General features: G+C 33.9%; 1 protein-coding gene across 1 annotated transcript in view; it reads right to left on the reverse strand.

The window, feature by feature from the left end:
- Positions 1–337: 337 nt before the first annotated feature.
- The window catches only part of CSMD1 (CUB and Sushi multiple domains 1), a 1,073,317-nt gene continuing 1,057,390 nt past the window's right edge, over positions 338–16,264 (reverse strand). Inside the window, 5 exon segments of the mRNA XM_036380277.2 lie at positions 338–3,936; positions 6,592–6,724; positions 13,115–13,202; positions 13,934–14,046; positions 15,051–15,212. Of these exon segments, the coding sequence (XP_036236170.2) occupies positions 3,777–3,936; positions 6,592–6,724; positions 13,115–13,202; positions 13,934–14,046; positions 15,051–15,212 (656 nt within the window). The 3' untranslated portion in view covers positions 338–3,776.

Below are 16,264 nucleotides of genomic sequence, written 5' to 3' on the forward strand. Positions count from 1 at the left end.
CAGATATTAAAATTGGAAATACCTCTGGCTCCATGTGATCCATCAGTTCCATGGATAGGATGCAGGCTTATGGAAGAATAAACCAGTTATTTTTTATAAATAACCAAAAAATTTAAGTCACATTTTAAAATCTGAATCTGTAACATAACAGGAGGTAAATCCGACCTCACTAGAGAGAGCCTGAATTTTTTTCCTAAGTTACAAAATGCTTGAAAACATAAGATGACAAGACTAACATTCTGTTGAAACATTACATAATAAAAACTGGTATCTGAGATTTAAAAGCATAAAAGGAAATAGAAGGAACAAAGTTGATAAGAAGAGATCACACAATAGATGAAAATCTAAAATTAAATATTTAATTAGAACTCTGGTTTTGTTTTCAAGGTAGGTGGCATTGCACAGGCTATATTACAGTATTTTATGTTTGCTTCTTTTTTTTTTTCAAAAGAGAATACTGTTTATTTTTAACAGGCCACTTTAATATTAATACAAGTGTAATAGGATCAGAACTGAAAATCAGCTAAATATGGTAAATTTTACATTATTGGGAAAATTACAATTTCTTTTTGTATTGTAAAAACATTTATTTTTAACAATTTACCTACATTAATCAAAAAAGTACATCATATTTAATAATTTTACAAATTCTTCATAAAAAATATATCTCTGTACAAAAAGTTCTTTTGCACCTACTTCATGTCACAGCAGCATGTAGTGAAATGGCAGAATGGAATAGTGGGAATGAAAATTAGATTGACTTGGTCATTATGCGGGCGTTCTCCCCAGTCCCCCCACCCCCACCCCTTTTTTTTTTATTTTTTTAATAACAACTTTTTTGTTTACAAAATATTTTACACAAGAAAAAAAAATTATTGCAGCTAGCCTGGAGAAAGGCAAGATGTGTGATACAAGCAGCAGTTTTTAACAGCTTTGAAGCACATAACCTGTTTTTTAAAAAAAATATAGCATGTATTATTAGCCTGTCATAATGATCTGGTCAACGCTGGGGGAAAAGTCTTCTGCATTTATATGAAAAAAAAAAAGATTTCCTGGCTGCCATTACCCAGCCACTGCACATCATCTTAAGAGCCTCACTCTGAAGTAGCACCATATCTAAGTGCATGCATACACAGCCCTCTGTATAATAACTTCAGGAGAAGGAGATCCAACCTGAACAGAGGACTCAAACACAGTGGAGAAGGAGAGGAATTTGAAAGGTGTGGGTAGAACTGATTAAACTGCAGTACTTTGGTTTTGCTTGGTTTCCAGTGTGAAGCTGCTGCTTAATCAAACACTCCAAGCAAACTTCCTAGGATAATTTGTTATTGTGGTCCTCTTGAGTGTCCCTGATCAAAGAGCACTCACTCAGGACAAGCAATTGTTACATTACCTCTCAAAATGAACCACTGGATAATGGATTCATGGAATCTGGGCACACTAATACAAAAAACCAAACTATGGTCTTAACTATTCTCCTTTTTCCTCCAACACATTCCTTGGTGGTCACAGTGAGACAGGGCACTGAAGCATACACTGTAATGACAAGACTAGAACTCATCAATAAAAGCTATGTATTTTGTTTTCAAAATTCTATTTTTTTTCTGTCATTGCCACTACAGAAAGAGTTTTAATGAAGTAACGTCAATTTTTAACACCAGTCAGAAACTTTCCTCAGACAATATCCTCCTTCCTAGCCCACTGTTCCTACAGAAGCTCTTCATTTGCCAAGCAACTGCCTCTGTGTGGGGGAGGATTAGGACAACTTTTACCTGATGACTGTTCTTTCTCAGAAAATGTGAAGGGCTCTGAGATGGGACAGCTAAATGAAATTTACTGCACAATAGCTTCAGAAAAAAAAAAAAAAACAAAAAAGAAAGCAAAAAACTACAAACAAAATTAACAAGGAACTGACTGGAAAGGATTATTTATTAAATTTTCTTCAGAGTTTCTTGCTCATATAAAGAATGTAACAGCTGAAGGCCCTACAATTATTATGTATTATATTGCTGGTATTTTTCATCGAACAGATCCAGTTGTTAAGCTGACCAAGGGTTACCTTTGAAATTTTTGTTGCATTCCGCAACATTAGCTGAAAAACCTGTTACTGGGCTTATATTACCTTTTTGTTTTGTGTATAACAGCCAGATCTACACACATATGGAGTTCAGAAAAAACTTTTCAACAGGCTTAGATAGCAATAGGACAATAGGAAATTTTGAAATTCAGAAAAGTAAAACAAAAAAACAGCATCCAAAAAACAGCCCTGAATTAGAAGAAAAGCAAAACATCTTTTCTGTATTTTGAACTCAATGTATATGACTAAAACCAGATTTTGCGTTATTATTTACTATGATTTCCTAAAACTCAGTTTAATTAATCTGCCCAATGGCATTTTTGATTGTTTATTTTCATTCAATAAAACCTCTAATTCTGTGCAAACACTAATGATTACTCAACCTTTATATGTATAAATATCTCTGTCAAACTCTGTGAGTAGAAAAGCAGTAAGCAGTGTGTTTAATAAAATTTAAAATAAACAAAGCAAAGATAGCTGAATATTTCTCTTTGTTCAAAGTAGAAACTGAATGACCATTTTTTATGGACAATTTGCCCTGTGTTTTTCTATGCTACTGTAATGTGTTTTAGTTCCATGTAACATCAGAAAATGATGTCATATTAAAGGAAAAATGGAAAAAAAAATGCAAAGGGGAAGACTGTATTATGAGCACAGGCTCACAGGCTTTATGAGCTATCTAAAATAAATTACTATTCACATTTGTACATGGCAAGCAGCAATAGCTGCTAACCCCCCTGCTGTTAAATACTATGATACTGACAGTGGTGATTGATGACCAATTTCAGAAGAAAACAATAGTGGCAATGAAAATTTCTTAGAAATCGGCTCTTGTTCTGGCTGAAAGTCTCCAGTGACTTGTAATCATGTTTACAATTAAGTTTAGTTAAAAACTGACAAAAGAAACATTATCCTCTATAGCACAAGATTTTAACTGATGCTAAACATGGGGGTCAATTTAATACTCCAAGTAAATTTATTGTGGAATGTTTTGCTTGGCAAAGAGTGAGTGAATGTCTATATACAATGGACAGTGTGTAGAAACCCTGTATATTTTTACCAGTATCTTACTCAGTCAGCCATTACACCCTAGTGCAAAAAAAAATTGTGCATTAATATTTTGCGATATTAACGGTTGATTGGGGAATAGGCAAAACTGCCCTATGAATAAAATATACTGTAAGTTTTCCTAATTTTAGCAAGATTTCAATGGTAAAGCATTTGCAAGTGTATGCAACCTCAAGGAAGGCTGTCTCCTTCTTCAAGAGAGCTTTATTTCTTCAGAATATTCCCAGGGATAATCTGTGGTGCTATCATTTGTCACAGTACTCAAAGGATTTATCCAAGTGCCCAGAAGAACACATTGAAAGGCATTCAGCCGCATACAAATATGAGAGTCTGAGGCATTAAATATGACAAATTGGCATGACTTGGCAGTCTTCCTTAATGTGTGCCTTGGTTTGAAGCAGATGCAGCCAGGCATTTTGATCCAACTTTAAGATGAAAAAATATTCTTTGTCTGATCCCCCGAAGACTGACACGTTTTTACCAGAAAATTTAGCTGCATGTAGGCTGACAGAAGATGTTAAAGATTACAGCAGCAAAGCCAAGAGAAGGGAAACTGGTATATGGCACCAAAGGAATTACTGCTTGTCCATCAGAGGTATGGCTATGAATCAGTCATATTGGGCACTGAAGGCTATACCACTGTACAAACTGTGTTCAGAGTCGTATCAAACCTCACAGCCTTTGCCTCTGTGGGTTTTAAGTTTGTGTCATACATGGGATTTTCAAATGAAGCTTGTCCATTACTGTTTTCATGTCCAGCATATCCATTGTACTGTACTTTTGGTCTCGTTCTGGAGAAAAAAAAGACAGGAAATTATCATCAGCAATAAGACATTCTAATATTTCCACTCTGTCTACATACAACAACAAGTGTCCAGAATATCTTGCACTGCTAGTGGTAGTAGCCTCCAGGTAAGTGTCTGCAATTCCATTTATTCCAGGTAGATCTCCCACAGCATGCCTTTCTACCTCCATACCAACAATAAACGCTGCTAAATACCTTGCCCAAACACCTGTAATCAGATTGATCAAATCCTGACTGATATTCACATAAATGTGGTCAATTCAGCATCAAATGATACTGAAACTAACCAATCTTTTCTTTTAGATAGTGTTTTATTACCATGAAAGATTTATCAAAATTTCAGAAACATTCACATTTTTATGCAAAGCTCTGTTAGAACAAATTAAGACAATAATTAAATAAAAATAAACCAGAACTGTGCAGTTTTTCTGATATATTTAGAAAGTAATATCCTATGATATTATATACTAATATTTTAAACTTAAATCTCTTAGTATCTAGAAGTCTCTAAAGAAAGATAATAAGTTCAGTATATTGTTTTATACAAATAATTGTAATAAGGCAAGAAAGGAGATAAAAGACTGCAAAATGTAAGTGCTTGGTGATTAATAAAACAATTTATAACCTCATTATATAACTTCAGAAAAGGGTTCTTGAAAGTCAAGTTCTTCTTATAACTTCAGAAAAGGGTTCTTGAAAGTCAAGTTCTTCTTATAAAATTATTCTGTTTTGGATAGCAGATAGGGGAAAAGCTGTCACTGAAAGCTATCACTAGTGGAAATTGACAACATGGAAATAATTCTGCTACTAATAAATATTTTTTATGCCTATTTTAATTTTATAACTACTAAACAATCTTAGAAACTAACTAGGACCTTCCCTAAGTAAAATTAATTAAATATATTTTAATTTTGCTCAGAAAATTTGGGATGCAGTCTTCATTCCTGAAGTAATCCTGTCAGCCAGATAACAGCTATAACTGTGTAAAAAAGATTTAACAACCCTGGTTCTAATTAGATGATGTTTGTGTGATATAGCACAGCAGAAACAGCCATAAAATTGTACGCTAAGACCTTCAAGTTCTCTGTTACAGAGAGCCCCTAGGGACATAACTACCATTGCATCATTTTGAAAGTTTCATGCTGTTACTCTGATCATTAATGTAATTTCAAGAAAGACCCTTCAGGACTTATAGATTCTGTTCTCTTTCCATTGGAACATCCTTTCTTTTGAAAAGAATAAAGTTTGACCTAAAATTAATTTACCTCACTAATCAACTTGTTAGTTTTTTGATAGAAATATGACACTTATATTGCCTCTAAAACCTGCAGTTTAGTGTAAGAAATTCACTGAAAATATAAGAAAGGGAAAAATATTATTTGAAATACTAAGTTATGAGAAACATCTCCTATCTCAAATATAATTCAAATGCAGGCAGAACTGTAATGCTGCACCAGCCATACCATTAACAGAAGGATTATAGCTGCTTGTCTAAAGAATGAGTTTTATCTCTATTAAATACATACATATCTCTACTGCTCCTGTAGGGCATTAAAAATTTCACAGGAAAAACTACAAAATGTACCCCTATGTCACAAAATAATTTTTTATGAGTTTGCCTCCTCTTTCTAAGCAATATTCACTTTTCATTCTATTTCTTCTCCAGGTCCAAATGCCTGGGCATTCATGATGCTCTTAAAGCTCCCCCCACCACTGCAGAACAGAAGCTGTCTGAAAATGTGGGCTTGAAGGCATCAGAAAAGTGTCTTACAAAATCAAATTTGAAGACATAGTTGACAGCTCTTCCTGAGCAGTTTTTGTCAACAAAAGGCTATACTATATTTCAGGACATGGATCATTTTTAACTGCAGTTCCCAAGTTCAAGCCCCACGGCAATTTATTTTTCCCAAACCATCTAATGCTGAGGAGGGCAGACAGTCTACTGCATTGTAGGGCACTGGTAGACCTCAGATTGTCTTTGTGATTTCTTGCAATCACAAAATACTCTTGGTGTCAGGATTATAGTACAAAAGTTTAAAAAGCATGTTCCTGTTATATACTATTTTGCAAATAGTTCTCAGAATGAACTAATTTTCAGTGGATACATAAATATCAGCCTTCAAACCAGATTTCAGACAACATTGTCAGATTTATTCTATTATCTAGTGACATAGAAAAGATTCATATGACCTGAAGTGGTGTCAATTCTTATAGTAATCACTAGCTGAATCAGCACATACTATAAGTAGTCGCATTATGGGCTGTTCCCTCATGGGATTTATGGATTTTTCAGCTTGTATAATTAGTACTAATAAGCTTTTTGAAAGAAGCAGCATACATTCAATTTAATAAGGCATTAAAATGAAAACATAGAACATGTGACCTCAGATTTCAATCTGATTCAGCCTAACGAACCAAGAAGGTTGAAAGGTTTTTGCTCCTTAATAGAGCAACTCATTTTCCAAAATGTACACCATTAAGAACTGCCCTGCACTGAACTCCTTCATGGGAATACCTAGAAATATTTGTCTTTCTAGAGCAAAGATGTTCTTAAAAGCTTTTAGCACAGTGTTCTCTAGTTACCTATCAAAATCAAACAAAGAAACTTATTAAATTATTGAATAAATAATATTTACAATACCTGTGTTTGTAGAGGTAAAATGCAAACCCTGATAATATTAGAGCAAAGAATGGTACCAGGATGGCAGCTGCAACTGAACTGCTGTTTGTACCATAATAGTGATTTGAAAGGTCTGTGTCTGCACTTAAAGGACCTGAAATGAAACAAAATGGGCAGAAATAAAATTTCCACATTATCTACGGGGAGAAAAAAATCCCCATGTTACATAGCTAATGATGTCCTTTTTATTCAAGAGTTAAAGAAGATGATGTCTTGATCAAATAATTATATTTAAAAACTTGAAATAAATAGCATGCAGAATCATAGTATAAATACTGTTAATACCACTTCACGATATTTCAATAACTATCAAAATTATCTGAAAATAGTATTCAGCAAGTAAAATAATTATGATTATTGACATAATAATCTGATGATGACTCAATTTAATAAAGTTAAGCCATATGACTTCTAAAAAACAAATTAATTCTGCAAAAGTACTGTATGCCAGCAGTCTCAATATTCATCTTGGAAACAGCAAGCAATGAAAGACCACAACAAACAAGAACAAGGAAGGAAAAACTGAGGTGACTGCAATAAAACAGTGGCTCTCCTCGGCTCAGAAGCCCTCCCAAGTCTGCACCTGTGTCCACGTCCCTCCAGCAGCTGTGGATAGAACAGTGCAGAGAATGCAAACGCAGTGGCCTGTGGCACGGCCTTGCTGGGCTCCTGTTGTGGACAGGCAGATAACCTGGACTGTAAAGCATTTTGCAGAACACATTTTTTCATCAGTGTAAAGAGACACATTGCTAAGTTGCTTAAATAGTTGACCACCTTGGTAATTCAAAATGTGAAGGATGAAAGACAATTTAATGATGAAAAATACAGAAAATTTTATAGGAAAAAATGGTTTTTGAGATCCAACTTCATGTTGCCAGTTTGAACTCACAGCTCTTCAGAAAGCAATATAGGTCCCATTCAAGAAAGAAAGACCAGGATAGAGGAAATGCGCAGAGAGGATGGGCTTGGACAAGTATCTGTGCTTGATATTCTGGGGTATTATTGCTATTAAGAGTGGAGAAGAACAGGAGACACTGCTGTTTACCTTTTAGAAATGCTCCAAACCACCAGTACAGGGTGTTTCAAACACCACAACTCCCTCATTGATAGCAGCAGCATCAATCAGTCTTTTTAGGACTCTAGTGAAAACCAGTTATACAGTAGAGACATGGCCACTATGCTAATTTCACCAGTCTACTAAAACATCTAAGTTCAAAAACTGAGAAAACAAAAAAACAGAGAGAGAAGTAATAATTCTCCTATGATCCCAGGAAATGTTCAAGGTCAGACTGGATGGGGCACTGGCAACCTGATCTAGTGAGTAATACCCCTGGCCACAGTAGGTGGTTTGGAACTAAATTATCTCTAAGGTCTCTTCCAACCCAAATCATTTAACCATTCTATGATTTCTTGCAGTTCAAGCTCAATGGAAAAGGCAAATAAGTTTTTTTTACTGTGAGACATCTTTAAACCATAGATGTTTCCAAGTGTCAATATTAAACAAGCTTTGGCACATTTAATTTAAAAAAATGTACTAAATTTTAGGAAGTAACTAAGTGGCCTTTAAAATGAAGCCAACCTCCCTAGGAATTTCAGAATTGCTACATTTGATCACTTAAAATATGACAAAATATTGCACTAAAATCTTTTTCACTGTCTTAACCTTCTGTCATGTTTTAGACTTCTCTACACATTTCTCTGCAGAACTGGTGAAGGAAAACCTTTTCAAATTAATAAACCTATTATTGTGGTAGATGGGATCATGTTATGAGCTTCATCATACTACTCTTAACATTGAACTGTTTTAGAACACAACCATTTTATAAAAATCTTGGGATTTGGTAATACAGTACTTGTCGGAAAACTCAAGCTGTGGAAATATATTTGGCGTAAATTTATATATTTGTTCTGCATTGTACATGTACTGGACATCCTCTAACTTGTCTAAATTGAAAACAGACAAACTACAGTAGGCCAAACAGTTAATAGAAGTCAACTTACACCAAAAAAAATCTGGAATTAATATTCAAATTCTTATACAAATTTCAAATAGAAATATGTGTCATCAATGAAGCCTTAAATTCTATCTCAAAGCTATCATCATGCCACACATGATAGATATATTTTAATGTACAAGCAGCAGAAAAACTATAAAATTCATAAAAAACAATTTTCAGTGGGACCTTTTTGGTTTATTTAGTTAATTTTAAAGAGTATTGTGTAGCTCAAGATTTAAAATCAGGAACAAATTTACACTTAAAGAGTTTCTTTTAAGTTATCTATATTGGATAACTGATTCACATTTAATACTTTACACAAGACTTCTAGTGGAGGTAATCACATATTCTGTATCTCTACAGTTTTTGAAGTACCACACTTAAGGTAACAAAACTAGAAATTTTTGACTGAAGTTTACAAGCTTTAATTGGCGAGTTTCAACCTTGAGTTGACCAGGTTCAAACTCTGCATTGCATGTGCTTTTCATTAGGAAAAAAACCTTCACTGCAGTTTTGCATAATCTGAATTTCAGTCATGTATGAGACTCAGTATAATTTCAACATGGTCTGGTCTACTCATTATAATAATTTTCAGATCTGTTTGTGATTAAACATATCCTGATGTGAACTTTCTCATTCTCCTGACAGCATTATTATTGTACTGCCCAAACTAAGGCAGTAGTAATTGCTACCACATCTAAAAACAGAAAAGTGGAAATACCTAAATATACATACAAAATATATGCAAAAGATAATTTTATTTACTTTTCATTAAAACAGCCATATCTTGTCACTGGAAAACATGTTATTTAAAAGAGGGATGTTCAGTAAGATTATAAATGTTTTTGGGATTTTTTTAACAGTTCATGTAATAACCGGGCTTTAGTTTCCTAAAACAGCAGCAGTCAGCTGAATTCAAATTTTGATAACACACAGTGAATTCATTAATGTACAAGCTGTGTATTTTTATTCTTGAGGTGATTGAAAAGTGTTGTCATTTATAACTAATAGAAAATAATACTTTTTAAAAGAAAATACTGTGCAACCTGATCATGGTGCCAACCCTGCCCTTCTGACCAGAGCCATTCCATGATTCTCTGATTAAAAAATATTTTCTTATCATTATGTGCATCTATCATACGCATTCTCCTTTGGCTCCTAGCTCAGGGGTTCAGTTGACTGGCATCTGTACAGCATGGCTCAGTCTTACTAAGAGAAATGCTGTTCAAATCAGAGAAAATGTGACAGCAAAAGCCATGCAAGATTAAGAAAAGTAGAATTGCATGCCTAAGAGTAATTTCTGAGACAAGGATGGTTAGCAGGTCAAGGATTTAAGAGAAAAAAATACCAACACAGAAAGAAAATCAGCAGCTTCCAAGGAACAACATAGGCTGGAGCTTCTTCACCTGATTGAACCTGTTGGACAGCAAACACTCTGGATAGGTGCCTCACTGGGTGTAGACATGTGTTAACAAACAGTTCCATAGCTCATTACTCCAGATGCCTGTTTACACTTTAGCTAGCACACAACAGCTCTGTACTCTGGAGCTCTTGTGGAGCTCTCTCTGGAGCTCTCAGGGCACTCTTTCAGTACCCTGTTTAGATGTAGAGTTTTCTTGTGAATGATGAAGTTCTGTGAATTGGTCTGGAGAGGAAGGATGATTTATAGAATGAAATTTAAAATTCACATCTCATGATATTCAACACTTTTAAGAGTTGATTAACTTTCCAGTAATGGATGTGTATTCCACAGCCATTGATCTAATATAACACAGATGCAAATTAATTATGCATATTTCGTTTTTTGTTAATATCTTATATCAATCAAGACAAGTCAAAAAGTACTTAGAGGAAAGAAAAGAGATGGGTTATTTTATTTCTCCAGAGAAAATAAATACAGGAAATAATAATTTTGTGAAGAAGGTTTCTCTTCTCACAAAGTCACTTCTTACACAATTTTAAAAGAAGTGTCCAGATTGGAATGAACAAGATTTTAGAATAAACATCTTCTATAAATTTAGTGTTGAGGCATAGGCACTCAGCAATTGCTGAAACTGAACTAGGCCACAGACTTTCATCCTTTTAAAAACCAAGTTGCTATAAACTAACAGACAAAAAGCCCTCAGAAATTAGATTACTGGACAAAAGAGGTTAAATAATTTGGTGTCACAACTTGGGCCTTTTAAGAAGGCTCAAGTACAGTTCTAGTTCTCTAAGCAGATTTATAACAGATCTCTTTGTCCTTTGCATTGTTTTCCAAAGCTACAACTAAAATTGCTTCTGAGAGAGGATAAAAAGTACTAAGAAAGAAAAGTTCTTTCTGTTTTCATGTCACTAAGTTCAAAGACTAAGCATACTCAGTTGTTTGAGCACAGTTCTAATAATGCCAACATTGTGGGTTTGGTTGCTGTATGAGTCATTCATTTAAGAGCTGGACATGATTTTCCTTGCAGGTCCCCTCCAACCCAGAATATTCTGTGATACCCACTGAGACCAGTCTTTTTCTAGCATTGTGTTATAGAAAATTATTTATAAAATACCTTGGTCTTTCCCATTTGACCAAGTAGTTCTCCATAAATGCTGTCTTTGAAATATGCTTGCAGATGGAGAATTTCACACTGCTTTATGTACTCACCAATTTATGTATACTTTTGGCTTACTGTAAAGGCAGCAAATAATTAAACTTAAAAACCAGAAATATGTTAAGTCTTCAGACAGAGGATATATGAGATCATCATTTCAGCGAAATATTCATGAACAGAATAGACTTATAAACAAAAGCCAATTACCCTTGAATATAAGAGGGTATTGACAAATATTACCTATATTGGATAGAAATTTGCTGTTTCCTTTTAGCTGTTAATTATTCAACAGAGAATAAGGAATTTATAGAAAGTCAGTGCCTATTTAGCAATCTTGTAAAAGAGATGGTGTCTGCATTTGCAGCAAGCTCTCTACCAGGATGTCAAAGCTGAAGATGAGAGGTCCTCAGTCCAGGAATGCAGGATTAACTTGGACACTCCAGCTCCTTACTAGCCTTATACAAACTGATCTCTTATATCACAGCTCTAAAGGGTGATATCAACAATATTTTCCACTACTGTAGAATACATCCACCAGAGAATTCTCTAACTGTTTAACTTTCTGCTTATTCTTCAATTACCACTATGAGTTATTAATTTCACATAGAATCCAGCTTTTATTTTAGGTACCTGGCAAACCATGGATATATTTTTTGATCTTGCTTAAAATAATAGCAAATACAAATATATATCCCCCTCAAACAGAAACAACAAACCACATTCTTACTGTGTCAAGGTAACAAGGGCTGCTTAACAGAGACATGTTTGAACAAATGTTGATGCTCTACTTTTACAGTATGATAGCTAAAATCAGAAAACAAAAGCAGCTTAGATATGCCATAGTAAAGATTACATGAAAGTACAGGCAGTCACATAATCTGTCCTACACAAGAGTTTATTCTGAAGATTGAATTTGTATTCGGCCTCAATAATCAGTTCTTAGGCTGGGACTCTGAAGAGATGGGTTTCTGCCCCTAGTCACTAAACATACTTAGCAATTTAAGAGATGGCCAAGATGAGCAAATCCACAGCATAACTCTATTACAGCCCTTGATAGAGCAAACAACTACAAAAGAAATTCAACAGAACTCTAAAGAGCACTGGGTACAGCAGCAGCGAAGCTAATGGAACCAAGGCAATTTATAAAATGTACACACAGTCTGCCATAGAGTATTGGCTAGGCAGTCTCCTCTTCCTAGACCAGTACTTTTCTGTGTATATACTGTGCTTTGACCACTTTGCAATAGTTACAGCATCAGAAAATGCAGATACCTACACTTAGTATTTGCCAAAAATGTTTTATGAGTGAATATTTCATAAGTAAATACTTTACTTTTTATGATAAAACTATTTTATGAGAAAAATAACTAGTCTTATCCCAGCTGCTAGAGCACTTGAGCCCATAGCTGTAAGACATACCTCAGACACTTATTTAATATTTTTGACAGTAAAATTCTGTCCAAATACATATACATTCTGAAAACATTCACCAGCAATAGGGACTCTCCAAATGACACTGTTAAAATTAGGGTTGGTTCTGTCCTTCTTATTTCTTATATGATTCTGACTACAATTTATATATTTAAGCAGGAAATGTGTTTTCATTGCATAATATCCCTGGTACTTTCAAAAAGAAATGCAAGTGCTTCCAATGGCATTCTTTTTAAGAGCATCCTGTACTTATTAGGTTGCTACACTTGAAAACCTATGATAGTAAAGTGTTAAGCAGAGTTAAATTAGGATTTGAACTGTATATTTCAAATATGCATATTTGGTTGTGTTTTGTAATAGGAGTAGTGTAAAATAAACATGACTACTTCATCTAAATAGCTGAGTAATTCTTTGAATTCATTCTTGCAAGACCCCAAAAGATGATACATATTTAAGATCTATGAAAGCATGTACCTTGTCTTTGGAGCATAAATTTTCCAAAGTCTTTTCCATGTATATCACCTTGATAAGTAAAAACTCCTCTTTCAAGCCCTGAGGATACCTAAAATATGTTGAAAGAGAAAAAAGGATTTCTGAAATTAATAAATAACATTTAGCCAGTTTTTTGTGACTCAGATTAGATAATATGGAGCACAGATTTTCACACATAGCCTTTAAAATAGTAGTGACTTTTCTATGCTGATACAATATTTATCATGTAAAATGTTTTATTTATTTGGTATTCAAAATAACACCTGGAATTTTTTAAAAATACCTAATGTATATAGCTGGGTTTTAAAATTCTTGAAATGCCATACTCATAATTGAATTGGTATGCAGATATAGAAGCCTTCTGAATTGTCAGATTTAAAACGTTTTTCCATAGAAAGTATCATGAGGCAGAAAGAAGAAATGCAAAATGTAAAACACTGCTTTCCTTCAAGATTAGGTGTACTTTTATTACAGTGAACTATTTACAAAACCAAAAAAGGACAGTATTACTAAGGGTAAAATTACACTCCGATCTAAGGAAACAAGGCAAAACCATGGCAAAATATGCTGATTCACTCCTCCTTCCCTTTTATATACTAAAAATTCTAATCAGAGTACAGTAGATAGAAGCTTGTATACATATTTCTGAAAGAGAATGGTAATCCAATCTCTACACTGAGATCCAAAGTGCTGGATTACATATTTGTAAGACAAAAAAATGGACATATGTACATAGATAATCACAAATTACTTCAGAATTGAATCTCAGTCATCTTTATCCATGGCAACCTGGGTACTTACATAACCATCTAGTGCCCAGTTGTCGTTTTCATACTTGCTTACAAAAATGTCACTTGGTCCTTTAATTTGAAAAGCTTTCAAGAGCAGATGGGCTTCTTCCTTCTTATAAACACCTATTAAAATAAAGGAGGCAAGGCATACCTTTTCAACAAATTTTCAACCAGTTTGTTCAAATAGTTCTTAAAATCTAAGTATGTCACTTTAGAACTAAAACAGTTTGTAGAAAACACTCTCTAATAAAAGAATTTCATAACATGAAAAACCTCAAGATTTAAGGCTGGATCTTATTTAACTGATCTTTTGCTTCACCATACTTGATAAGAGTATGCAAAGATAGATTTGTATAATTTAATTTTATACAGAATAGGGCAGTCATGTTTTTACACTGTATTTCAGGAATTCAGATGGAACTACTTTCCTGGAATTTCCTTGATCTGGGAAAAAATGGATTTTACTGACATCACTACAGTATATTGCTACAGTAGATATCAGTACTGCAGTAAAAGAAAATTCCTCTTTGGCAACCAGCTACTGCAGTTCTCTCTGAACTCTTGACCTTAAAATATAGTGATAGCTGATAATGTTCTTTCAAGAGAACTGTGGTGAAAGGCTAATTCTGAACTTCAGTTACATTAGCAAAAAGGAATGCATGATGTTGATTGTAAGGTATGTATAATTTAAGATGTTATTTAATTATCTATGCCTATATTATGCTATGCCATTATTAATACCACATTGTTTTAAGGTAGATATTAATCAATATTCATTAATTGAGCTTTCCAGCTTTGCAATTCTTAATATTACTATATACATTGTGTCTGCTACTTCAGTATTTCCTGTGAGTTCAACGCACCAATGCTATCCAACAGGCTGAGATGAATAAACCCTACCTCAATATCTATTTGAAATATAATGGCTTAAATAGATGGGTGACTGCACATGAAGTGACAGAAGCTGCACAGACCATTTCATCAAAGCGTTTCCTTTTGCAAAAGAAAATTATTTTTAGCAAAAATATAAAGTTTTTGTTTCATTTTCCATTTGAATGAAAATGCATCAAAACTGAACAGATTAAAAAAATTATAAGAACTTTTTTAACACCAAATTCTGAACCTACCTGATAATTTGAGCTGTATGTTGGAGGCCTCAATGAATGTGGCATTCACTTTGCTGCTTGTAGTATTGAACCAATCAACAGTGAGAGTAGCAGGCTGTCTTTTTCCTAAATATTCATAAAACCCTTTCCATAGCGAATTTATAAAAAACACATCTGAAGGAACTAAAAAGAAGTGGGGGGGGAGAGGGGGGGGGAAGAAACGAAGAAGTAAACTACAGTGAAATAACAATCTTTCTAGCCTTACTTATGCTCGTAATTTTTTCAAAAATCAATACACTGTCCTAAGGAGGTATTATAGCAAAAATTTGAACAACAATACAGACAATATATCTAATAACCTTTCCACACAATTGCCTGTAATATACTACACCTGTCCATCATGGTACACGTTCTCAAATAACCTCACACTTTATAGCTTGTGTGATTCAGCAAAAGTCCTCAAGACTATGAAAAACAATAGACTCCTCCCCTAAAGCCCGGTACCTTTAAGGTATGAGGAAAAAAAAGAAAAGGTATTCTGAAACCAGAGTTTCCTGCAAGATGGCCACTGTCTTAGGCCATCCCCTTTGTTTCATGGATCTATCGAAGCAGCACTGTATGATGATTTTGAACTGAGTATGAATGAATGTTCAACTGAATTGACTGAATTTCTGGTACAGTTTTATCAGTCATTTTTAGACTTCAAAGCTTTTTTCCATACACTATTACTGCACCTATGAACAGTGAAGTTTTCAAAGAATGAAATATTTTTTTAATTTAAAATAAACTGTCGTTTCTCAACAACTGCAGTTTGAACTATCTGAAGTAAAAATCCTACAAAATGAAGCATGAATTATTGGAGGTATATGCATTTGGATTACTTATTTTATGTGATTAGTATCTTTCCTCTCTACATAAAAAAATTATTTAGGTATTAGATGTCATATTTTAAATTGTTTAACTAACCACATCATATCTTGACAAAACGACAGCCCTAGCAAGGATTAAAATTCACCCTTACTATCCATGACCACTACGAATAATACTTTCTAAATAACTAAAGACTGACATAGAAGTGTTTCAACACTCTTCTCATTAAAATCTTAAATTAAATAATTGCTTTTTTTTTTTTTTTGCATTTCGTCAAACTCTGAGCACATATAAGCAGCTGTCTTTATTGAAGGAAATTCATCAGTGCAGGTATTCTCTGTATCCATTTTTAAAAATTCCACGGC

The sequence above is a fragment of the Molothrus ater genome, chromosome 3 (genome assembly GCF_012460135.2).
Source record: "Molothrus ater isolate BHLD 08-10-18 breed brown headed cowbird chromosome 3, BPBGC_Mater_1.1, whole genome shotgun sequence".
In the NCBI taxonomy this organism is placed as follows: Eukaryota; Metazoa; Chordata; class Aves; order Passeriformes; family Icteridae; genus Molothrus; species Molothrus ater.